The sequence below is a fragment of the Sus scrofa genome, chromosome 17, assembly GCF_054392235.1.
Source record: "Sus scrofa isolate SSC_HxYL_T2T_F1_AM1 chromosome 17, Sscrofa_HxYL_maternal_Yorkshire_Landrace_v2.0, whole genome shotgun sequence".
NCBI lineage: Eukaryota > Metazoa > Chordata > Mammalia > Artiodactyla > Suidae > Sus > Sus scrofa.
Window position 1 is genome coordinate 12,095,869 of NC_139399.1, and position 26,455 is coordinate 12,122,323.

At 42.2% G+C, this 26,455-nt stretch overlaps 2 protein-coding genes across 14 annotated transcripts in view; one reads left to right on the forward strand and one right to left on the reverse strand.

Moving 5' to 3' along the window:
- VPS37A (VPS37A subunit of ESCRT-I) overlaps positions 1–4,623 on the forward strand; it is a 66,308-nt gene extending 61,685 nt beyond the window's left edge. For all 3 annotated transcript variants that reach the window (XR_014831773.1, XM_085002791.1, XM_085002795.1), the window contains exon 12: positions 3,467–4,623. The gene's annotated coding sequence lies outside the window, so the exon portion shown is untranslated. The remainder of the gene's footprint in view (positions 1–3,466) is intronic.
- The window catches only part of MTMR7 (myotubularin related protein 7), a 122,126-nt gene that overhangs the window by 3,922 nt on the left and 91,749 nt on the right, over positions 1–26,455 (reverse strand). For all 11 annotated transcript variants that reach the window (XM_085002961.1, XM_085002967.1, XM_003134197.7 and 8 more), the window contains 6 exons: positions 15,247–15,356; positions 12,950–13,075; positions 11,132–11,181; positions 8,083–8,283; positions 2,966–3,106; positions 926–1,052 (listed from right to left, as the gene is read on the reverse strand). In XM_085002961.1, the coding sequence (XP_084859087.1) occupies positions 926–1,052; positions 2,966–3,106; positions 8,083–8,283; positions 11,132–11,181; positions 12,950–13,075; positions 15,247–15,356 (755 nt within the window). The remainder of the gene's footprint in view (positions 1–925; positions 1,053–2,965; positions 3,107–8,082; positions 8,284–11,131; positions 11,182–12,949; positions 13,076–15,246; positions 15,357–26,455) is intronic.

A 26,455-nucleotide genomic window follows, 5' to 3' on the forward strand; every position in this document is an offset into this window, starting at 1 on the left:
CCCAGGCCATCATTTTCAGAGATGACCTGCAGGTGACTATCTGCTGCAAGAAGACTTTGTTGGGCCCTAACTTGTTGATATTTTGCCAACCTTCATGTCGACCTGTACGAATCAGAGAGGTGGAAACTGGAACTTGACTGCTTTATGAACTATAATGAAGAACTTCCCCAGCCTTCATCCTTATACTTTTTTTCTATACTGCATATGATATCGGGGCTGGAGGCTGGGGAAAGCATTCCATCTTATTTAAAATATTCAGCCTCAATTCAGAATTCAGGTACAGACAACTTGAGCTGCTTGCCAATTCTTGAGCAAGTGAATAATGTGACAATAGTATAGGGTTTTAAGAAAATGAGTAGGGCAGAATAAAGCAAAGAATCCAGGTGGGTTTGGTGAGCAACTAAACAAGTGGTATACAATTAGGACAAATATGTAAGTACGTTATAACTTCCTCTGGCCAAGTACTGGGCAGTGAGAAAAATCAAAAAATAGACTACTGACAGTCTCAGCTATTATCATTTATAGATTAATATACTGTCATTATATAACTATTCTTAAAAGTAGAGAAATAGGTGTTTACCACCGCTGCATTATCTAATTTTGTTCTTTCACTTTGAATCCCATTTTTTTCATGTATGCTCCAGAAAGAATTCGTTTTAGTTCTCTCAAATAATAACAACAAAAGTAACCAACAGGAGGAACAGCCAACCAGTTCAGCAAACCACAGGAGTGAGCCAAGTCAGATGGCCCAAGTGTACTACGTGCCTCGGTTTGGCTTCAGTGATCCGGATGCTAACCAGGTTATCCTCTGGCTAAAGATAGGAAACGGCCATGTTGCCATATTTCACACACCCTAAGGCAGGAGAGGCTTTCCCAGAGCAGTGACTGTCTAGAAATAAGACTAACAAGAGCAAGTGTGTCTTACTTCTTCTAGGGCCTCTAGTTCCTCCTGTAGCTGCTGCGTCTCCTCCTTCACAGCCATGAGGTAATCGGTGACAGACTGTCGGGGCTGCAGCCCCTTTTCAAAGCGGTTATACATCCCGTTCCAAAACCTGGAAGGACACAGAGCCTTGTGATACACCATGTCACAATCGCTACATCTCAGTCTCAGGGCTCTTTCAAACAGTCCCACCGTCCTAACAATAACCAAGTGCCAAGTGCAGGCTCAAGAGGGCCATTCACTTAAAGTCATCACTTCATGTTGATGTTTTCATTTTCTTTTGGGGAGTGTAAATTCATGAAGAGTCTACATGTATAGAGAGTACACCAGAAGGCATATAATATATACATATTTTTAAATAGGCTGAAGTAGCACATATTTCCATTTTTTTGGTTGGTTAAAAACGGCTCTTGAGAGTTCCGGTCGTGGCACAGTGGAAACGAATCTGACTAGGAACCATGAGGTTGCAGGTTCGATTCCTGGCCTTGCTTAGTAGGTTAACGATCCAGGGTTGCTGTGAGCTGTGGTGAGGTTACAGACACAGCTCAGATCCTGCGTTAATGCAAGTCTGGGGTAGGCCAGCAGCCGCAGGTGCGATTAGGCCCCAAGTCTGGGAACCTCCATATGCCACAGGTTTAGCCCTAAAAAGACAAAAAAAAAAAGCTCTTGGTTTGAGGAAAACTAATATTTGTAGCAGTAATCAGAATCTTTCAGCTGCAAATGGAGTCTTGTAAATGTGAGGTCTTTAGCTTGTTTTTAATCACAACCACCTCAAATTTACATTTGCCAATAAAGCCTTCCTCTTTCATCCTACACAATAAAGCATACTGGAGTGCAAATGGGAGTATAAGTGTACCTTGTTTTATTGCACTTTGCAGAGATTTCATTTTTTTACAAATTGAAGGTTCACGCAACCCTGCATCAAGCAATTCTGCAGTACAGTTTTTCTCACAGCATTTGCTCACTTTGTGTCTGTCACCTTTTGGTAATTCTCAGGTTACTTCAAGGTTTTTCATTATTGTTTGGTTTGTTATGGTGACCTGTGATCAGTGATCTTTGATGCTGCTACTACTACTCACTGAAGGCTCTGATGATGGTTAGCACTTTTTAGCAAAAGACTATTTTTAAATTAAGGTATGTATGTTGTTTCTTAGACATAATGCTACTGCACACGCAACAGACCACAGAGTAGTGTATACACTAGAAAGTATACACTAGGAAACTGAAAGAAAATCTCACATGACTCTATTGCAACATTCACTTATTGCAGCACTTAGGAACCAAACCCACAGTATTTCTGAAGTAAAGCCCGTAGATGGTATTATCATAAGGGTCTACTCTTTACTTAGAAAAGTACTTGGAGAGCAGGGACTTGGTGTCACTCATTGTTTTATCCTCCGTGCCTAGAACAGTGCTTGATTCTCAATAATGTGTTTGCTGACTGGCTAATAATAGCAAATTAGTTGTAAGAGAGTGGACTGCACTGTATCTCAACAGCTCTCAAAACTGCTCTTTTACATAAAACAGAGGCTTTTTTTTTTTTTTGAGAGAATATTCTTCGAATCTGTAGGGTGCCGTCCTGCTCTCCCATCCCAGTATACACGGTCCTAAACTAATTTATTTCTACAGAGACATAGTTCCATTAGTCTTGACTGAGCAGCAAAAGAGGGGAAGCTGTGTGATGATCGCTACCTAAACTTGTGATTCCACATTTAATTTCTAAGGCACTTGCTTTATTCAGTCAGTCCTTCCTTCTTTCCTTCCACCCTCCCTCACTTCGAAATAAACTGGAACTTAAATTTTTCAAGATAGCATTACCACAAAATAGCAGCTTCTAAAGAGAATTCCATATTTAGGGGGAAAGGAAAGGGAAAGGAGACACTGACAAAAATACGAGATCAGATATTTAAACATTTGGTGTGCCTGTGTCTGAAAAAGCTCAGTGTTTCATACACGTCAGCCTCCAAACAGAAAACAGTGCCAGAATCTTAAGTTCATGAGCATACCAGGTAAGGTCCTACATACTTGTACATGAAGTTGCAGGGCGCTGTGGAGAGATGAAGGGTTCCCTGGGTCTGCCTGTGATCGGCTCTAAACAGAGGGTTCATGTAGTCGGCCCGATTCTTCCACAGGTGAGCCCATACAGAGTATGTTCTTTCTTGAATTCTGTTATAAGGAAAATAAGCCTGAAAGTGACTTGTCTTGATTCTTACAAAGAGCAGCAGGTAATATTAAAGCTAGGAAGCAATCCACAGAAATGAATTATCAGGTATCCCTGTTCTCTATTTACAATGTCTGTGACTTCACAGTATAGCAGCAGAATACTGGACAACCTCAACTCCTGCTCTCTCTACTGGCCTCAGCAAGATGTCAGATCCCTCTGAGTGTAAAATAAAACCACATACATTTTTTTTGGAGTTCTCCCCCAAACAGTCATTGGATTTGGGGGGCCAGGTACTATTTAAATGTTTCAGATATTTTCATTTAATCCTCACTGAATTCCTATGATATCTGTCCCTTTTATAGATGAAGAAACAGGGTGAAAGATTTAATTTCCCAAGGTCACAAAACCAGGGAGTGGAATGGCCAGGATTCAGAACCAAGCTGATAACAGTACACTGGGTAATCTACAGCAACAAATCACATAACCTTCTAGGAAAACAGATGAACCGCAGAGGATGTACTCTGCTACTTTTAAATCATTACCACTTATCAAGAGTCACACTTGAAAGTTCCTTGGAGAGAGAGAATTAAGACGGCGGAATAGAAGGACTGGAGCTCAACTTCTCTCCTAAAAACAACAAAATTCACAACTAAAGGCTGAGCAATCTCCACCCAAATGAACTGGAAACCTTAAAAAAGATACGCTACTCCAGAAGAAAAAGAGGAGGCCAAATCAAGAGGTAGGAGGGGCAACTTCGTGATATAAACAACCCCATATTCCCCAGATGGGAAGCGCCACAGACTGGAAACTAACTGGTTCACAGAGATTCACCTACAGGAGTGAGAGTTCTGAGCCCCACATCAAACCCTCACGTGCAGGGATCCGGCACTGGGAGAAAGAACCCCTGGAGCATCTGGCATTGAAGGCCAGTGGAGCATGTGCACAGGAGCTCCACGGGACTGGGGGAAACGGAGACCCCATTCTTAAAAGGCACACACGGACTTTCATGTGCACTGGGTCCCAGGGCAAAGCAAAGTCTCCATGGGAATCTGGGTCAAACCTGACTGCAGTTCTTGGAGAACATCCTGGGAAAACAGGGGTGAATGTGACTTGTTGTGAGGGAAGGACATTGAAGGCAAAGCTCTCGGGAATATTAAGCAGTTGCCTTTCTCTGGAGGTGGCCATTTTGGGAAAATCTGGCCCCACCTGTCAGTCAGCCTGAGAAGCCCCAGGGCAAACAATCCAGGTGGGATCACAGCCCCGCCCCTCAGTAAACAGGCTACCTAAAGACCCCTCAGGCACACAGCTGACTCTAACCCCATCCAGAGGCTAAGCCCCACCCACCAGAGGGATTAGAATCAGCCCCACCTACTAGGGGGCAGGCATCAGCCCCTCCCATCAGGAAGCCTACAGCAAGCCCCCATACTGACTTCAGCCACAGGGGGGTAGACACCAGAAGTAAGAGAGGCTACAGCTCTATTATCTATAAAAAGGTCACCACACCAAAAACCTATAAAAATGAAAAGACAGAGAACTATAACTCAGATGAGGGAGAAAGGAAAAACCCCAGAAAATCAGCTAAGTGTTCAGGAGATTCTCAGCCTCCAGGAAAAAGATTGTTGATGCTGAAGATGATGCAAGACATTGGAAAGAAACTGGAGGCAAAGATGGATAACTTACAGGAAACACTGACCAAAGAGATACAAGAGCTAAAACTTCAACAAGAAGAGATGCAAAATACAGTAACAAATAAAAAATTCACTAGAAGCAGCTAAGAGCAGAATACAGGAGGCAGAAGAACAAATAAGCGAGGTGGAGGACAGATTAGTGGAAATTATGGATGCAGAACAGAAAAGAGAAAAAAGATCGAAAACAAATGAAGAGAGTCTCAGAGAACTCTGGGACAACGTGAAACGCACCAACATCCGTATTATAGGGGTGCCAGAAGGACAAGAGAGAGAGAAGCGGGCAGAAGAAATATTCCAAGAGATAATAGCCAAAAACTTCCCTCACATGGGAAAGGAATCACTCACTCAAATCCAGGAAGCACAACGAGTACCATATAAAATAAACCCAAGGAGGAAGACACCAAGATACATATTAATCAAACTGACCAAAATTAAAGACAAAGAGAAAATCTTGAAAGCAGCTAGGGAAAAGAAACAAGTTAACATACAAGGGAACCCCAATAAGGTTATCCGCAGATTTTTCAGCAGAAACTCTGCAGGCCAGGAAGGAGTGGCATGATATACTTAATGTGATGAAAGGAAAAAACCTCCAACCAAGATTACTTTACCCAGGAAGTAATTCATTCAGATTTGAAGGAGACATCAAAACCTTCACAGATAAGCAAAAGCTGAGAGAATTCAGCAACACTAAACCAGCCTTACAACAAATACTCAAGGAACTTCTCTAGGCAGGAAAGAAAAGGCCACAATCAGAAACAAACATACCACAAAAGACAAGGCTCACCCAGTAAAGGTATATATACAGTAAAGATACAAAATCATCCAGGCACAATTATACCACCAAAATCAGAAATCATGAGAAGAGGTGGGTACAAATGCAAGACACTGGAGATGAACTTGTAATTAAGAGAATAACAAAACAACCTCACATACATATAGACTCATATCAAAACTTCAGAATAACTGCAAACCAAAAATCTACAATTGATACACAAACAAGGAATCTCTGGAGAAGAAATATATCTCCTGGTAAATAAGTGCATAATCCACCATGAAGGAGGTCATTTGACATCATTCTTGGAATGCTGAAGTCTTCTTACATCTGATTCTGATTTCCCCTCCATCAAAGAATTTATGATAATTATAATTAAACAATGCCACTGTACAATTAAATAATACAGTTCTACAATTGTATTGTTATAATCATTTCTCTCCATGGTACAATGTAAGGTCTATAATGTCTTGTTTATCACATCACCTAGAGTGGTGTAATGCCTATATTGAAGAATCATGAAGATGTAACAAATTGTGAGGACATATTTATATAGTTACACTGTTTTTTAACCAATTTATGCATTTTATATTTTACTTATTATTTTTGCTATTCTTACCAGTTACTCTTTTTATTATGCTATATAAAATATTTAATGGTATATAAGGCTTTCTTCTTTATAAATTTTAGTTGCATAATATACACAATTTTAATATAATGCTAATTTTTAAAGAAAAATTGAAATGTAATAGACAATACTAAATAGTAAAGATGAATGCCATACAAAATGGGATAAAGTACAGAATAAATTTCCTATTTGTCTCAGCATATTTTCCATTCCACTTCTCCAGAGGGAGTCACTTAATCTGTTTCTTAAGATCCATGATATAATAATCTGTGTGAATGTAATTGTGTTTAAATATATGTATTTAATCTGTAAAAATAAAAATAAAATTTCAAAAAAAAAAAAAGTTCCTTGGAGAAAACATAAATTTGTATCTACTAGAAAAAGTTACTTTCTTCTTGTTGAGACAGTATAAAACTAGTGGAGACTATTTTATTTGAACTGCCCATTTCCAAAATTAAATCTGTTATTATATATACCACAGTTAAAATCATCTTACGAAAATTTCAAAAATGTTTTTTCATTTGCAGTTCATAAGTCACTTTGCTGTTAAGTTTTTGACTTTATAAAAAGTTCACATTTGGGGAGTTCCTGTTGTGGCTCAGTGGGTTACAAACCGGGCTAGTATCCATGAGGATGCAGGTTTGATCCTTGGCCCTGCTCAGCGGGTTAAGGATCTGGTGTTGCCATGAGCTGCGGTGTAGGTCACAGACAAGGCTCAGATCCCAAGTTGCTGTGGCTGTGGTGCTGGCTGGCAGCTACAGCTCCCATTTGACCCCTGGACTGGAAACTTCCAGATGCCATGGGTGCAGCCCTAAAAAGCAAAAAAAAAAAAAAAAAAAAAAAAAAAAAAAAAAAAAAAAAAAAAAAAATCCACATTTCATCTATTCTTTCCCTCTTGATAAAAACAATACAGTTTTAATCTGAGTTTCTAATTTACTTTCCTGGTTATACAGTAACTACCCCCTGCCCCATCCCTCAGTGAATGCCTGAAACTGGATAGTACCAAACCCAGGATATATATATTTTTTGCTATACATACATACTATGGTGAAGTTTCATTTATAAATTAGGCACAATGAGAAGATACCTGAACTGCCAGCATCACTGTCCTTGCACTTTGGGGCCATTATAAAATAAAATAGAGGTTACTTGAACACAAGCTTTGTGATACCGGACAGTCAATCAGTGATTAACAGGCAGGTACACTGGATGAAGGGATGATTCTAGTCCCAGGCGGGACAGAGAGGGATGGCGTGAGATTTCATCATACAACTCAGAATGGCCCACAACCTAAAACTTATTATGGGAGTTCTCTGGCGGTCCAGTGCTTAGGACTCAGTGCTTTCACCACTGCAGCCTGGGTTCAATCCCTGGTCTGGAAACAGATCCCACATCAAACCATTGCATGCCACAGCCAGCCAAAAGAAAAAAAAAAAAAAAAAAGATGACCAAAAACACACAAAAAAATTGTTTACTTCTGCAATTTTCCATTTAATATTTTTGGACCATGACTGACGTCAGATAACTGAAATTGTGGAAAGTGAAACCATGGATAAGAGGAGACTACAGTGTTTGCTGTTCTTATTAGGACAGTACATCCACCGTAGATGTCTTTTACCTTTTAAATGCAAACATCACTTTCTCTGACTCCAGGAATCATCCTTCCATATCCGTGTGTCCCAGTCTGCCTACCTGTCTGTGGACATCAGGCAGAAACTGAGCAAAACGGACTTGTACCTGTCTTTGTCAGCTGATGACATTAAACGATTAAAGCGATGTCCTGAAAAATTATAGATGTGTGGCTAAAACAGTCTTCAAAACTACGAAAGCCCACCTGAAATTCCCAGTTACAAAAATCTTTAAATAAAAATTAAGCACTGAAACACTTACTTGAGTTCTTGTCTCTCCTTCTGGCTGTTACACAGGAAGTTCCCAAACTGGCAGGAATAGATGTGATGTTGAATATGAATCAGAAACCTCTCGTTGAACTCAAAGGCACAGGGAAACTGTTCCATTAACTGCCAGACACACTCAATGAACTGGTCAATAACTGGAGAGATTTCTTTGGGATCACCGTCTAGGTTGCCATATCTGTTAAAGTAGTAGAGGCTTCATGTCCAAGTTTTTTTTTTGTTTTGTTTTGTTTTTTAAATTAGAAAGCTATACAGGTAAAAGCAATCATAAAAGCAACCCTAGTTCCTAAACAGATCTGATCTTATAAACTAAAATGCAGAAGAAGTGGAAAAAATAACTTCTAAAACCCCAATTTCAAGAGAAACTTTATAGGGAGGATCTGGGCAGAGAAGGGACACGTTTTCATGCTGTAATACAAAAGCAAGTGTTAGTGTTGAAGGCAAAATTCCAGGAGTCTTCCTGTGGAAAAAGAGCATCCTTTAACTCAAATTTTAAAAGTACAGCAGAACTTTTGCAAATAGATCCTCCACTTTCTTTTCATTAGTGAGTGGGAGTGTGGGGAGAAATGCCTAAGCAATTTTAGAGTTTTTCACTTTTGCATTGTTTTGTTGGGAAGAAATGAGGAAGAAAGACAACTTGAAGAAACTGTGATTCCCCAAGTTTCTAGGGATATTTCCATTTCTAGAGCAGTGTTAAAACTTGTCCACATAATTTATTCCACATGACCTCAGATTCCCATATGCCTTTATATCTCCTGTATCTTTGCTTTTCAAGAGTAAATCAGAATCTCCTCCCTCACATTTGTACTGATATTAAAATAAAGATTGCTTAGTCCTTCACACTATTGCATAGATTTTAGAAAGAATCCAAAGGAATGATTTGGGTGGCATCAAATACAGAATGTATTCTTCTAAGCAACGGATAATCAATGTGAGGAACAGAAATGAGCAAGGATGGGTTGGGCAGTTTTTCCATGGGTGGAAACATTAGAAACTGTCTGAAGACCTCGCAAAGGATTTAGTCCCTCTTACCTTTAGTAGCTTTAAAAAGAGTTGTCCTAGAGTTCCCGTCATGGCTCAGTGGTAATGGACCCAACTAGGATCCATGGGGATGTGGGTTTAATCCCAACTTGCTAAGTGGGTTAAGGATCCAGCATTGCTGTGAGGTGTGGTGTATGTAGAACAGCAACTGCAGCTCCGATTCGACCCCTAGCCTGGGAACTTCCATATGCTGCTGGTACGGCCCTAAAAAAAAAAAAAAAAAAAAAAAAAAGAAAGTTGCCCAATATAGTCTTTCCTCACAAAACACATATCAGCCATTTCTATGTCCTTCCTTCCTCACTCCCTCACTCTCTCCCTCCCTTCCTCCCTTCCTTCCTTCCTTTCTTGCCACATCTGTGGCATAGGGAAGTTCCCAGGCCAGGAGTAGAATAAATGTGGAGCCATAGCCACCAGCCAACACCACAGCCACAGCAACTTGGGATCCGAGCTGCATCTATGACCCATACCACAGCTCATGGCAACGCCAGATCTTTAACCCACTAGGTAAGGCCAGGGATCAAACCCACATCCTCAAGGATATTAGTCAGGTTCCTTACTGCTGAGCCACAGCAGGAACTCCAGCCATTTCTATATTCTGTCTGTCCATATAGCCTCTATCTCAGAGATCCTAACTGCCTAGCAGACAATGGAACCCCCCGAAAGTGAAAATAACTGTGATCTTCAAGTTACTTAATTGTTTGGGGGTTTTAATTTTTTCATTGGAAAAATCAAATCATTGTGCTTTCCTCAAAAAATAATTATAAAAACAGAATTCCCAAAAATGACACAATAAATACTCAACTGATGTGAAATGCAAAAATTATAAAAATATGGGCAGCTCCATAAATTCAGTTTATTTTAGGAAAACATTCAATCAAAAATGTAAATCAAAAAAATCTAAATTACTATCATCATGCTACCTCAATTTAAATTTTAGCGTTTTAATTTTTTCATTGGAAAAATCAAATCATTGTGCTTTCCTCAAAAAATAATTATAAAAACAGAATTCCCGAAAATGACACAATAAATACTCAACTGATGCGAAATGCAAAAATTATAAAAATATGGGCAGCTCCATAAATTCAGTTTATTTTAGGAAAACATTCAATCAAAAATGTAAATCAAAAAAATCTAAATTACTATCATCATGCTACCTCAATTTAAATTTTAGCTCCCAAAGACGAGACCATTTTATACCAGCTGCAACACGTAACATTCAGGGATGAGAGACACAAGAACAGCACTCAGGCATTACCATCAACACTGATCAAAGGAGGCCAACAGCTTCTGTTTATGGAAAGCCCAGTCGATGGGCTAGTGGGCAAGGAGCCAGGTTAGTTACATAGTTGGCTTTAAAAGCCCTTCTACAATCCTATGCAACAGAGAGGGTCTCCCCTTCTCACAAATGGGAGACCAACCCTCAGGACAGATGCCCAAGGCCACACAGTAAAGGCCACAGCCTGAACTTGGGGTTGGACCTGCTGGACTCAAAGCCTCAGCCATTATCCTACAGTAGCTCTCCAGAGACATGTGGGACAGACCTTTCCTGTGACACAAATGCCCTAGAATGAGCCCAATTTCACTCCCAGGGTGGAAGACCAAAGAGGAACTGTCCCAAAGACATTTCACAGCTTGCAGCTTAACATGAATGTTCACTCTTCAAAAACGGAATAATTTAGTAAATCAAATGTGAGTAGAAGGAAGGGAGAGCCCATCCTTCCTGGATCGATTAATGAACAGACTTCTCTGTCTCTTCTGGAACAATTTAACACTAATTAGTTCCGCTCAGTAAATACCAAGAGCACTCAGAGTTAGAACGTCTTTATCTGTGATACAACATATATGACAAAATTTTTACTTTCTGAATCAGATACACAAGGAAACTTTAAAAACAAGGCTATTTTCCCCAACTCAACTGAGAACTTCAGAAACAGATTTATTTTATCTTAAGCATTCACAACAAGAGATTTTAAAATATTTCTTACCTGTGATTAAACTTATGACCAAAGGAAATCCAGTCCTTTTCGATTAATACCTACACAAGAAAGAATATATGTATCACAGAGAGAAGCAAACGAGGGAAAATAAGAGACAGAAACCAGAGTAACCATGTGGCTCAGTGGGTTGAGAATCTGACACAGTGTCTGTGAGGACTCGGGTTTGATCCCTGGCCTTGCTCATTGAGTTAGAGATCCAGCGTCGCCACAACCTGCAGCGTAGGTCATAGATGCAGCTGGGATCCCACGGTGCTGTGTCTGTGGTGTAGGCCAGCAGCTGCAGCTCCAATTCGACCCCTAGCCTGGGAAATTCCACATGCTGTGGGTGCGGCCCTAAAAAGAAAATAAATAAATTTAATGTAATTTAAAAAGAGACCAGAACCAATAATTCTGAAAGAGTCAGAAGATTCTTAGAGCAGGAGTCACTGTGGGTTTGGAGCACATTAGAAGTCTCAGCCCTGCTTTGGAGTTAGGGATAACATGAGTTTATACTCTCAGATTGTCTGGATTTTTAAAAAATATTAATCAAATAATATAGGACAGTGCCTATATCCCCGTCAACAACACCAATGCACTAAAATGGCCAGAGATTTCCCCTTAAAAAAAAGGATTATTTGAAGTTTGGCTCTAACAACTCGTAAACTGAACTGGGAGGAATCAAACAGAGCCAGTGGTGGTGAAGGATGGTGTGAAGGAGAGGCCCCTGGCTGTGTGTGACTCAACCTCCACACTCCAGATATAAATGAAGGACTCCAGCCCCTAACCTCAGTCCAGTGTCACTCTGAAGTCCCAGGACTGTTACAGTAATAGGAAGTTCTCTGACACTTTCCAAAAAAGAAAAAAGGCACGAGAGCAGAAACCTGCTACTTCTCTTGTGCCCAGACTGTCCGCTGCTAGTACTCGATAAGGGAGACCCAGCAGTGGAGCCACCCCGTCAGGCTGCCGGTCAGCATCTCTCCCAAACATGGACTTGGGATCCTCTGAAGCTCCTTCTACCAAATCATGTTCAAGAGGCACGAACTAAGTAACCTCCCAGCCACTAGCAAGACCCTGCAGTCATTAGCTAAAGCTTCACCATTCCAGGCAACTACACAAATATTCTGCAGTTGGAAGCGGCATGTCAAGTTTTGATGCACAGCTAAAAGCTGCAAAGTCTAGGAGAGGATATATGCATAATTTCAGCAAAGAACACAAAAACACGAAGAAATTTTTGATATTCTCATCCAGAGTTGTGAAGGACGACTTAAAATATAAAAGCACTAAGGGAAAACATGTTCTCCTGCGGCAAGTGTTTTCTATTAGTCATATTACCCCAAACTTGAAAATGCATGTCGAACTTGCAATGTATTTATTCAAATGATGTATAAAAGTATTTTACAAACCACTGGATGTTTACCTTATATTTGCTCCCCAATTCGCCTTTAAAAGCATTGTTGTGAACTGGTTCCAAAATCCCCAGAAATTCACCTCCTGTTCCAAGCTTATTCTAACTTTCCCCTTTAATTTTTTTTTTTTTTTCCCCACTGTACAGCAAGGGGGTCAGGTTATCCTTACATGTATACGTTACAATTACAGTTTTTCCCCCACCCTTTCTTCTGTTGCAACATGAGTATCTAGACATAGTTCTCAATGCTATTCAGCAGGATCTCCTTGTAAATACTTTCCCCTTTAATTAATCTTGCTGACTTACTAAGAGAAAAATAATGTTGAGGAGCAGGAGGGAAAGATGCCATTCGTTGCCAAAAGAGAGGTCCATTTTGTCTGGGCTCTGCATGTGTAGGACAGTGGCCTGCTGGCCGCACTCACCATGAAGCCCTTCAGGGTCCGGTAGTGAGGATCCAGCAGGAGGCTGGCCACCGAGCACACCTGGGCTGTTCTGTCCCAGCCATCAGAACAGTGAACAAGCACGCTGGCCCCTTCCTCTGAAACTGCCTAAAAAAGGAAAGGAAAAAAAAAAAAAGGATTGGCAAAGAGTCACACAGAATGGCTATCAGTAAGAAAAATCTCTCAGAATTAGATTTGTTCTTGGACTCACAGAAAGAACCAGAAAAAGATATACAGGCAAACCCCCCCACCCCCCAAATTCAGAGATCCCGCAGTGGCACAATAGGATCAGCAGCATCTCTGGAGTGCTGGGACACAGGTTCAATCCCCAGCCTGGCACAATGGGTTAGGGATCTGGTGTTGCCACAGCTATGGAGTAGGTCACAACTGTGGCCTCAATCTGATCCCTGGGCCAGGAACTCCACATGCCATGGGGCAGCCAAAAAAGAAAATAAACAAAAACAACAACAAAACAGAACTCATTTATTTATTGAGTGTTCACACCCCCTCTAATTAGGGCAGAGCCAGGGAGTAGTTTGGTGCCAATAACTAAAACATAACATCCCTTTCCTTATGTCCATAAGCCACCACCCTGGCCACCTCACAAGCTTCTGCACCACATATAACATGCCTCCCACCCACCTCCCACCCTCCCTCCTCCCCACTGGGTTTCCACCGAAGCCTTTCCAATACTGAAACTCTGGGGCTGCTGCTGCCTCAATCATTCTCAAAAAGGAAAAGACAAGCAGGAGTTCCCATCGTGGCGCAGCGGAAACAAATCCAAGTAGGAACCATGAGGTTGCGGGTCTGATCCCTGGCCTAGCTGCTCAGTGGGTTAAGGATCTGGCACTGCCATGAGCTGTGGCGTAGGTCGCAGATGCAGCTCGGATCTAGTGTTGCTGTGGCTGTGGTGTAGGCTGGCAGCTGCAGCTCCAATTCGACCCCTAGCCTGTGAACCTCCACATGCCAAGGATGCGGCCCTAAAAAAAAGACAAAAGACAAAAAAAAAAAAAAAAAAAAAAGGAAAAGACAAGCAAATTATAAACTGTAAAACTATGAAGGTAGAGATGAAAGGTTAAGAACCAAGTAATGGCTCCAGGGCTGGGGAAGGAGGAGGAAACAAAGGTAAAAATATAGCAGCAAGTCTCTACTGAGAAAAGAATCTCCACATGCTATGGCAACTGTGCACAATTTTTAGCTGAGGATCTCAGCAGGAAATGCAGATTGAGAAACATGGTGGAGATTATGTCACACCATTTATCACTACCTAAAATTCCATTTTTATTCAGGTCTCCATTTTCTGTCTCCCACACCAGGACATAAAGAAAAAAACCTGCTCTGGCTGATTTGGCATTGCATCCTCAGCATCTAGAAAAGTGGCCGGCACTGAACAAGTATTTGTTAAATAAATGAAATCTCTAATAAAGTGGAACATACCATGTCATTAGAAAAGACAGAGTTGTCTTTAGGTATAAATCTGAGGGGAATTTATTTTAAAGAAAAAAAAAACACTGAACAACAAAATAGATAATGCACTTTTTTGTTTGTTTGTTTTAAGCAGCTTTTATGGAAGTTGCAGCAAAATCTTCCTCTGGCAGAATGGAATCTACCTGCCAGGTTCAGGATCATGACTTTTGTTTATGCCATCACTGAAATTGAGGAATTATGAAGATGGAAGCCCCAGGCCTGGACCACTGAAATGACTCTCGTTTGGTTATAATCTGCTATAGAAAATCCCTTCCTCCACCCAGGACCAAGACTAACTGAGGAGAGACTACTGTGAAAGATTTTTACCACTTGATTGCCTTGATGATATACTATTGACTGAGCACCGTCCTCTCGCATAAAGTCCCATCTTCAGAAGGCAAACTTCTTAGGAGTTCCCATCATGGCTGAGTGGTAACAAATCCAACTAATATCCATGAGGATGCAGGTTCGATCCCTGGCCTGGCTCAGTGGGTTAGAGATCCGGCATTGCCGAGAGCTGTGGTGTAGGTCACAGAGGCAGCTTGGATCTTGTGTTGCTGTGGCCGTGGTATAGGCTGGCAGCTGCAGCTCCCTTCAACCCCTAGGCTGGGAATTTCCATATGCTGTACCTTCGGCCCTAAAAAGAAAAAAAAAAAGAAGGCGGCGAACTCCTCGGAGGTATGCAAGGCCAGCCCCCCACTTGGCATCACCAGATTAGCAAAGGAGAGCTCCTGGAGAGGGAGAGGATCTCCAGCCAGGAGTCAGGTGCATGGCTGCTCTGCCCCATAACTTACACACCTGCAATCACCTACCTTTGCTATGAAGATTCCTGCATCCATGATGGCCTTAATGTGCCTCAACCAGCCAGAGTTCTCCAGTCCCCACAGAAAATCACTCATGGAGGGAGATTTCAGTTCACACACTGCAAGATAAATCACGTTATAGAGGCAAAATACAGGTCAGCTCTCATTTCACAAGTGATGGTTTGTTTACAGTTCCTTCACTGTGGTATTTTCTGGAAGACTTGAGTCAAGACGTAAGTGCCCAAGCATACTAATCCTGATTCTACTGAACCAAGGAAGGCTTTTCTATCTTCTTTGGTCCCAGGGGATGCGGCATCTGTTTAGAAGTATTACACTGGTAAACCTTAAGGTCTAATATTAATGAAAATCCTTGAATGTTGCCATGGTAAAAGTAACAGAAGATTTTTCTTCCAGCAAAGATATTCAAAAGTGGTCACCAACGAGCACTTGAGTAAGAGTGCTATGGAAGAAAGGACTTAGATACCCAACTCTGGGACTTTCCCAGTTAGAACCCCATCATTCAAGCCTTGCAGTTCAAGGACTGCTGTAAAACCGCAAAACAGAACTGCCCTAAGAGTCTTAGATGCAAGTGAAGGAACTCCTGCCAACAACCCTACCCAATGGGAGTAAAGCATGTGAACTTAAATATGAGACCCTATGCCTCTCAACGCTCCTAGAGCATCAAGCTGGGGGTCTTCCCTTGATTGAGAATGGAGATAACCTGTATTTTTCAAAACTAAGCCAGGTATGCAAACCCATCCATAATATTATCACAAGCAATTTCATCTCAGGAGCTTATCTTTTAGTTAACATGCAGCGTGAAAAAGCTTTGGACCTCAGTGTTCTGTCTACCTATCACAAATATAACATTCCAAAGTTTATGGGGTTTATACATACAAAGCCCTTCTGAAGAATCCTATAAATCCATTAAGAAAATGAAATAACGTTCCATAGATTTTGTCTAAGTGTATTTTACTCTGTGCGTCAGTGACACATGCAGGGAAGAGGGAGTCTGATCTTCCAACTCTGTCAGTAATTAACAGTATAATTCTGCTCAGGTCATTTAAACCCTTTGGACCTTGATTTCTTCATTTTAAAACAGGGAAGGTGCACTGAATTATATTTAAGTACCTTTATATATGATTCAATTTTGTTAAGACCAAATTCAACTTCGTTAAGTCTTTGAAAGCATCATGCATTTGCAATACATAATAACCATTAACAATGTTTATCAACTATGCCAGATAACAGACAGTTCACTGGTACTTCCTGCAACATAAGAGCCACGCACACAAAAAACCCCACAAGTAGTTAAATTCTGAGTCAGAGGTGTCAGCAATGATAAAGGAAATAATGCTGAGATTTCTAGCAAAAGGCCCATCTTAAGAAAACCCTCCTGTGTTCCCCTAGACTTTAGTTTTAAATAACTAACCCATACACCTTAGAATCATGATGTGTATGCAGGCAAGAGCAGATGCTACTGTTGAAGGGCATGAGCTTCTCAAATTCCAGCTCCGTCCCCACCGGGGTGTGTGACCTGGGCCAGGCACTGAGCCTTCATCTTCTCAATGAGGGGAAAACACCTCCCTCAGATAATTCTCAAAGGATGAAATAATACACATAACTTACGCTGGCAGATAGCAGGTTCAAGCACGGTAGCCACGATATACATTTCTCATTTGTTCATCCAGCTGGTTTCCTTAGAAGCAGGGGGCATTAGGCTCATTCCAATTTATGAAAGCTGAAGTTCCTGTCATGACTCAGTGGTTAACGAACCCAACTAGTATCCCCGAGGATGAGGTTTCAATCCCTGGCCTTGCTCAGTGGTTAAGGATCCAGCGCTGCTGTGAACTGAGGTGCAGGTGGCAGATGCAGCTCAGCCCCTGAGTTGCTGTGGCTTTGGAGTAGGCTGGCAGCTACAGCTCCGACTGGACCCCTAGCCTGGGAACTTCCATATGGCACAGATGTGGCCCTAAAAAGCAAAACAAAACAAAACAAACAACAACAAAAAAAAACTTCACCATCCAAAGTTGCAGCTTCTAGTCACATGCGGCTACTGGACCCCTGAGATGTGGCAGGTCTGAATTGAGACAGGCTGTGCATATAAAATATATCCCAAATTTTATTTTTATTTATTTATTTATTTATTTATTTATTTATTTATTTATTTATTTTTGTCTTTTTGCCATTTCTTGGGCCGCTCCCGCGGCATATGGAGGTTCCCAGGCTAGGGGTCTAATCGGAGCTGTAGCTGCCAGCCTACGCCAGAGCCACAGCAGCGCAGGATCCGAGCTGTGTCTGCGACTTACACCACAGCTCACGGCAACGCCGGATCCTTAACCCACTGAGCAAGGGCAGGGACCGAACCCGCAACCTCATGGTTCCTAGTCGGATTCGTTAACCACTGCACCATGATGGGAACTCCTATATCCTAAATTTTAAAGACTTAGTATGAAATAAAGAATATAAACTATCTCACTAATAGATGAAATGATAATATTTTATATGTACTGGGCTAAAAGCAATGTATTATTAAAATTAATACACCCACTTTTTAAATTTTTTTTTTTTTTGTCTTTTTGCCTTTTCTAGGGCCATGACCTTGGCATATGGAGGTTCCAGGCTGGAGGTCTAATCAGAGATACAGCCGCTGGCCCACGCCACAGCCACAGCAGTGAGGGATCCGAGCCGCGTCTGCGACCTACACCACAGCTCATGGCAACGCCCGATCCTTAACTCACTGAGCAAGGCCAGGGATCGAATCCGAAACGTCATGGTTCCTAGTTGGATTCCTTAACCACCGCGCCACGATGGGAACTCCTTAAATTTTTTTTTAATGTGGTCACTAGAAAATTTTAAATTATAGGTGTTGTCCACACTTTGACCTCCTTCACACTTCTGGGACAGCAGTGATTTAGACTGCTCAGGGAACATTAGTCTGATTTGTACGCTTCAAATACTTTTGCACATGTGCCCCTCCAGTGATTTTTAAAACTATGTACCCTCATGTGCAGCCTGGAATGATGCATCGTAATGAGACTGGAAGGGTGTTTGCGCTTTGCAAGGCAGCAGTAGGGTACCTGGTGAGGTGAGATAGGCTGCTGGCTCACACCTGGTCTAGAGCATCTCTAAGGCAGGCGGTATTTTAGGAAGGAGCATGTGCAGAAATCAGGGCCAGAAAGCTATTCAGCCAGGATGTCTCAGGAAATCTTCCCATGTGTTCAGGGGGTGTACAAGCAGCATGGAGATAGACGCTCAATCTGCAGCCATGGACAGAGCTGGCCCCAGGGAGAGAGTGAGCCAGGCACCACTCTGTTCTCGGGGGTTGCTCTGTCCTTGGGGATGCTGCTGCAGTACCAGCCAGACACTCCACACAACCAGCCTTGGTCTCTGTCCCAGCCCTGGCCATGACTCAGACGCTCAACCTAATCCTAAAACACGCACATTTCACATTCCCGTGGTGGGGTGTCTCAGGACCCACTGAGGCCTTTAAATCCCCTACAGACAGCATTCACTTGCAAACAGTTGGGTTGTTTTTGTTTTTTCACTTTTTTTTTTTTTTCCAATGAACCGGCCAAACTTTCTGGTTGTTCCAATGGGACTTGGGGCCAGCTGGCATCTTCCTTCATTTCAGAAAGTCCAGGGAACTGGAGGGATGTCTCGGCACCTGAACTCTAGAGCTCAGTCCAAGAACAAATGATCCTTTTCGCCCTCTCTTCTCACCAGGCATGGAAATGACAGCAAGTTCAAAAATAAAGATGCCATGCTTTCCAGCTAACCTGGGCCTTGGCAAGAGGGGACGGACCAGCTGGCAGAACAAGGCCCTGCAATGTGCGGGAGAGGCTGCCCTCTGCCCTGAGCTCTGGCCCGAGTCAACCCCCTTCCTTCCACAGCAAGAATGGCCCTTTATTAGCATGTCTGCTTTCAGAAACATTAAACGTGAGTCCATTCAGCAAAATAGCCTCCCCAGGTTTCCCGCAAGGTGACTGCTGAGAGGGTATTTTACCCCGATGCTGAGTGGCAGCTGTGAAAAACAAACAGCCCTGCAGGTGATAAACACACATGGGCAGATGGGGGACACGCGAGACTGAAACAACTCCTGGATTTTTAAATATAAAACTGGTGAGTTTGTTTGAACAAACTCAGGATAAGGCAGAAACACTGACCTGTTCACTCTGGTTGCCAAGTCCAAGCCAATATTGACAAACCATTCTGCTGAACAAAGCTCATTTCAGCTGACCTCAGAGGCATAAGCCAGAGATGACAGCAAACCATACTTACTAACCGGGAGTTTAATGCCCAGGTCCAGTGATATCTGTTTCACATAACAGGGCAGCTGTATCCCACAAACATAAACATAACCCTCAGAAAAGACAAGAAGATTATGGTGCCTGAGGAAATATGAAATGTGTTTGGAAGGAAATGAACCTCCAATGATCTTCCTTAAATACTTCTTATCTCACTTCTTCCTATACAGGGGCTGGTGGGGCCAGTGAGGGTGCAAAGTCGCCATGTGAACCCTGTGGGAGTGGTCTTGTCTCCTAAGATCTCACGTTGACATGTACATGGCACTCCCTTAATTGCCAGCCTGACACACAACCGAGTTCTCTTCAGGTGTGATTTGTCTCTTTCCCATTCTGAAGTCAAGAAGCCAAGCCCAACCAATGAAATGGTCTTCAAAGAACTAGCAAAATGATGATAATCTCCCTTGACTAAGCATCCCAGCAGGTGCAACCATCCAAGGGGACTTAATTCTGGCCTGTACAAGGGGGATGTTTGGTAAAGCCCATTTTGTAGTCCGCCCTGTTTACTTAGAGCCCATCATGGTGACACAGAATAAACTGCAGTGAACTGTGTTGAGTTCACTGCTGTCAGTGGCTCCCCCCACCTAACTCCACCCATGCCAACTGACGTGGACCCTCTTTATAGAGCACTTTACATTAACTGGACAGATTTGTAAATAAGCTTCTCCACTGGACAACCAACAAAGTTAATGCTTATTCTTTGAAACAGTTCCGGCTTTGTTGGTAATGCTATTTTCTGAGATCTCCACACAATTAATAATTCCACAATTATTAATAAGCCATTTTTTAATACTCTTGTTCTCCTTTAAAGAATTTGACGATAATATAGAATGCAAGGTGCAACCCAGCCTAAATGCTGTATACCTGCTTGCATTAGCATCATAGATAATAGTATATACAAACACACATGTGCATGAGTGTGTCTAGCTACTAAAAACATGTATGCATATGCAAATGAATGTACACATACACACACACTCCAGTAATACTAACTGCCCGAAGAAAATCAAGCATCAGCCTCACAAAAGAATGCCCCAATGACATTTATTAGCTTTGCATATGAATTTTGTGCCTAAGGACACAATGCTCAGAACATAAGTTTTAAACTATATATGCCCATTTATATTACTTTTCCATATATAAGGCTTGGGGGGCTTGGTCATTGTCTCTCAATGAGCAGGAACTCAACTAATTAGAGCTTAAGGAATGATAAAGTCTAAAGCAGAAGCGTAAGGCCAATGGAACAGAGAGGTCTAGTCTGGGAGGAGGAAGGGGCGCTGGGAGGCTGGGAAGACGGGTTGATATGATGTGTTAGTGTAGATGTTGGAGTGATGAGTGCATATTGTGTGAGATTAAGATGCTGGCAGCAAGTAACTGAAGTGTGGAATCAACAGTGTGGGTAACCGAGGACCCAACAGGTAGAGATCCTTACGGCGGCTGAGGAGAGCAGCCAGGACCAACGCACTCACCCAACCTGAAACCATACTGTCACCTGCAAGCAGATACTGAACTGACAAATCTCAGCTACAGCCCGATGGGAAAACAGCTGGCCATGTCGCTAACATGAGTCATGTCTATCTTTAGCTTTATGGGAGACACTTTCTTTTACAAGTCCTCCCTTTATCAAAGGCCCTAGGGTATCCAAAAACTAGCTGTCATGACGAACAAAACAGAAACAATAATGCTAAGGGTGAAAAATTTTAAATTAATCTTTGAATTGTCCCAGTGAAGCATCCTGAGGATAAAAACAAACACTCTTCTCTCATTAAATCCGTTTACACTATTCGCTCACTCTTCTGTTTTCTCTTGTCCTCTCCTTTGTGAAAGTCACCCAGAGATGAAGTCTTTGGCCTTGACATTGATCAAAACATTCAACCGTCTGACTAACCCAAGGACAGCCCTCAGGCAGAGCGCTGACAAGCAAGGGTCATGCTGTTTTCCTGCAATGATTTCTGCCCTACCTCAAAATCTGTAATAGCATTTTGTATTAGTGAATCAAGCATTTTTCTATCCAACGCCCAGCACAAAGAAAACTCTCGATAACTCGCTGATGTACAGATGAAGGTCTGAGATAACTATGTAGTCCTAATTATTAAGTACTGTACTTAAACAGGGGTACTCTACCTACATTTTCTACCAAATAGGGTACATTTACTCCCAATGTGCAGACTGCCAGGAAGCCTACTAAGTCATCCATGGTTACTTCCAGCCATAACTGAGCTGGAATCCAGGCCACAACACAGACCCCAAAGGCTCATGCTCTGCCTTGGTGCTTAGAGCATTACTGCCTAGACCAGAAGACACCATCCAGCCCTCTTCAGCCACATTCTACATCCTCTTACAGCACCACAGAGAGCAAGGTGCATTTCTTTCTTCCAAATGACCATGAATTGATAACGAGTGGAGCCTGACAGACAGATCTGTTGGTCTAGCAAGACACTCATTAAAAACCTTCCTGGTGGATGGAGCCATTCAGTCCACTTTAATGGGAAAGTGGGTTTACTACGTGGAAATTAGTCATCTCAGGAAATTAATAATGGGGGAAAAGTCAGAAGACAACCGAAAAAAGACCAACCTTCATAGCCTTTTGTGAGCTTGTATCTGTAGAACTTCATGGCATAAACTTGTTGGCAATGGGAGCTCCCGTTGTGGAGCAGCGGAAATAATTCCAACTAGTATCCACAAGGATGCAAGATTGATCCATGACCTTGCTTGGCGGGTCGGGGATCCAGCATTGCATGAGCTGTGGTGTATGTTGTAGATGCAGCTCAGATCCCACATGGCCGTGGCTGTGGCACAGGCCAGCAGCTGCAGCTCCAATTCGACCCCTAGCCTGGGTCCTTCCACATGCCGTGGATGCAGCCTTAAAAAGCAAAACAACAACAACAACAAAAACCCAAAAAACTTATAGGCAATGTAACAGGAAATACTTTAAAATGAACAGCTTAAATCTAAGTATCTATAAAGGGTTGAACTCTTCCATTTCTTACAGCCACCACCTCGTAAAGAAATGAGGTGAGGAAGAGGGTAGCAAATAAAAAGGACAGTGGAACTGGGAGCTACAAACTTACCTCTGAGGAAAGAGAAATATTTCATGGAAACTATGGAGATGAGTGTGTGAGGGACTGTTCCCTTTCAGACCTGGGTGCACCCAGGACAACGTGGGAGGGACACTGGAGCAGGTAGTCCTAAAAAACGATACTCACTGCACGGTGGCTCATGTGACATACACCAACTTATCTGGGCTCAATAGTCCCTTCCATTCTCAACCAAGTTTGGAATAATCAGGCCTCAGAACCTTCACACAGAGATGTACAGATCAGGTATCAGCTTTGGGCCACCTGACTGTACCCCAAAGCTTTCTCCGTCAATGCCACCAATTCCAGGGGACATGACAGAAGTGCTTACCACTTGGGACCTGCTAAAGGGATTCCAGTCTTTTCAGCTGAGTCTGACAAAGAGCCCTTCACTACAGAGCTGTCCAAATTGCTGAATGGGCACCGGGCCTCTGCACCCGTGCCTGGGTGTGCTCCAACCTGATCCGGGGTCACACCGAGGTTGGTATTGCTGTCAAACTGCTGTGAAAATGCCTACAGGGCCCCACCTGGGGCTTATGAAATTATTTTTGATGAACTTGTGCTGCGTGGACACAGACAACATCACAAGACAAGCACTTTTGTGCCTGTGAAACTGTGCTTACTCCATGTCTCCTGAATGAAGAAATTAAGAAGTTATCTGTAACAAGTAGGGGACCAATCAACTACCTGCCTAGCTGCCTGGGTTAATTAACCCAGCTGCCTGGGTCCATTAACTTATCCATTTTACGCAGTACTGACTTTAAACTACAACCTTATTTCCCAAGAAAAAGCAAAATCCACCTTACACTGGATAGCACTTTATAGTTTGCAAGAAATCTTTTAAAATAAGTCTGTAAGTTAGCCACCATATATAGCTTACATGGTTTTACAAGTACAGGAAACGAGGTTTGTTCGTGTTTATTCAGAGACTAAGACAAGAACCCAAACCCACATCTTCAGACATTCAGGCCAGGGCACTTTCTACCCAAGCCCCTACCTAGAGAGGTTGTAAAGCCAAAGAGTGTGGTGTCAGGATTCATAGTAATGAGGTGAAAATTGTGGTTCCACTTACTGCTGTGAATTTATGTAAGTATCTGAGGCACTGTGCCTCAGTTTCCTTATTTGTAAAATGGGGCTAGTAAGAACAGCTACAGGAGTTCCCACTGTGGCTCAGCAGGTTAAGAACACAACATAGTCCCAGTGAGGATGTGAGTTCGATCCCTGGCCTCACTCAGTGGGTTAAGGATTCAGGATTGCCTCAAGCTGCCGCATAGGTGGCAGATGCGGCTCAGATCCTGAGTTGCTGTGGCTGGGGCTGTGGCATAGGCCTGCAGCCGCAGCTCTGATGCGACCCCTAGCCTGGGAACTTCCATATGCCATAGGTGCAGCCACAAAAGGACAAAAGAAGAAAAAGAAGGAATAGCTAAAACATGACTGCAAAGAGAATTACTTGAATAAAATCACATCTGAAGAAATTAAAACAGTGTCCAGTACATAGTAGTTACTCCATACATGTTATGTCATCATTACCATGCAGGTGGATATCTATGAGCCTACCCAGTAAAAGAACCACAAATCAACGAAGATCACTGTAAGATGATGGAAAGTACTAGGCTTAAATCTTGCTTTGTTATGTGATACAGGGAAGGATACGCTTTTTAAAAGTTTTTAATTAAAAACATACTAGACTTTGTAACTGAAGAGAGCTGCTCCTGCTGGCCTTGAAGAAAGAAACTGCTGTGTTGTAAACAGCTTATGTGGAGGTCCACGTGGCCCAAAACTCTAGGACCTGAGGGTGATGACCCCCAGCCAGCAGCCCTTGGGGTTCGCTGGAGAATTCAGCCAACGACCTGAATCAGCCTGGAAACAGATTCTTCCCCATCCAAGTTTCCAGATGAGAACACAGTCCAGCCAGGCCCTCGCCTGCTGCCTTGTAACACCTTGGGCAGAGGGTGCCTGGGTTCCCATTTATACCTGACACGTGTATCATTTCTTTAGTTGCCCAGACTCGTGAGCCACAGAAACCCTGACATAATGAGTGTCTTGTTTTTTGTTGTTGTTGTTATTTTTTTTTTTTTTTGTCTTTTTTGCCATTTATTGGGCCGCTCTCACAGCATATAGAGTTCCCAGGCTAGGGGTCTAATTGGAGCCGTAGCCACCGGCCTATGCCAGAGCCACAGCAACGCAGATCCGAGCCATGTCTGCAACCTACACCACAGCTCACGGCAACGCCAGATCTTCGACCCGCTGGGTAAGGCCGGGGATCAAACCTGCAACCTCATGGTTTCTAGTCGGATTCTTTAACCACTGTGCCAAGATGGGAACTCCTGTTGTTGTTGTTGTTATTTAATGTAACAAACCATAGAGGATATTTTGTAAAGAAAGAAGGAAAAAGGAAAAATTCACCCACTGTCCTCTCATGCTAACCTAATTAGCATTCTGGACATTCTTTATAAATACGGCTTATTGTACAGTGAATCTCTAGAGTATGCCTACAATTCCACAACCCGAATTTTTCACCTACATTATATACATCCTCCCATGTTAGTAATGTTGTTTTTTTGTTTGTTTGTTTTTTAGGGGCTGCACCTACAGCATATGGAAGTTCCCAGGCTAGGGGTCGAATCAGAGCTGCAGCTACCAGCCTACACCACAGCCACAGCAATGCCAGATCTGAACCGTGTCTGTGACCTACACCACAGCTCAAGGCAACACCGGGTTCTTAACCCACTGAGTGGGGCCAAGCATCAAACCTGTATCCTCACGGATACTAGATGAGTTCATTTCCACCGAGCCACAATGGGAACTCCACGTTTATTATTTTTAATGGCTGTAAAATTTTCTATGAAGAGGTAGAAGAAAATCATTTAATCAGTCTACTCTTATTGAACATTTCTGTGGATTCTGAAATTCTCTATTATAAGTAAAATACAATTATCAAAATAGGTCTTATATGACTTTATTTTTTTACTGATTTTTTGGATTAGTCTCTAATCCCTAAAAGGAAGCAATCTGGTAAAGATACGTCTCTTTGAACAAAATATATTGGGTATTTCTTGCCAATTTCAATGATACTGGAAATATTTAAAGTACTAGTTTTACCACATTCTTTTCATATTGGATATTTTAACTAAATTTAAATAAATTTAAAAAAATAAGTGAAAATGGTATTTAACTTACATTTCTTTAATTATCAGGGCAAGTTTAATATTTTTTTCTGTTTGTTTCAACTTAATACTTTTTCTTCTTCTTTTTTTACAACAAAAACAGGCAACATTTATTGAGAAGTTCTTACATATCAAGATCTAGCTATTCATCTATTAATCTTTTTTCCCCTTAATGTGAAATTTATTTATTTATTATTTATTTTATTTCATTTATCTTTTTTTTTTTTTTGCCATTTCTTGGGCTGCTCCTGTGGCATATGGAGGTTCCCAGGCTAGGGGTCTAATCAGAGCTGCAGCTGCTGGCTACACCAGAGCCACAGCAACACGGGATCTGAGCCATGTCCACAACCTACACCACAGCTCATGGCAACGCTGGATCCTTAACCCGCTGAGCAAGGCTAGGAATTGAACCTGCAACCTCATGGTTCCTATTCGGATTCGTTAACCATTGCGCCACGACGGGAACTCCATATTTATTTTTTATTTTTTTTAATTACTCAAATGAATTTATCACATCTGTAGTTGTATAATGATCATCACAATCCAATTTTTTGGGATTTCCATCCTACAACCCAAGCACTTCCCCCCACCCCCAAACTGTCTCCTCCAGAGACCATAAGTTTTTCAGTGTCTGTGAATCAGTATCTGTTCTGTAAAGAAGTTCAGTCTG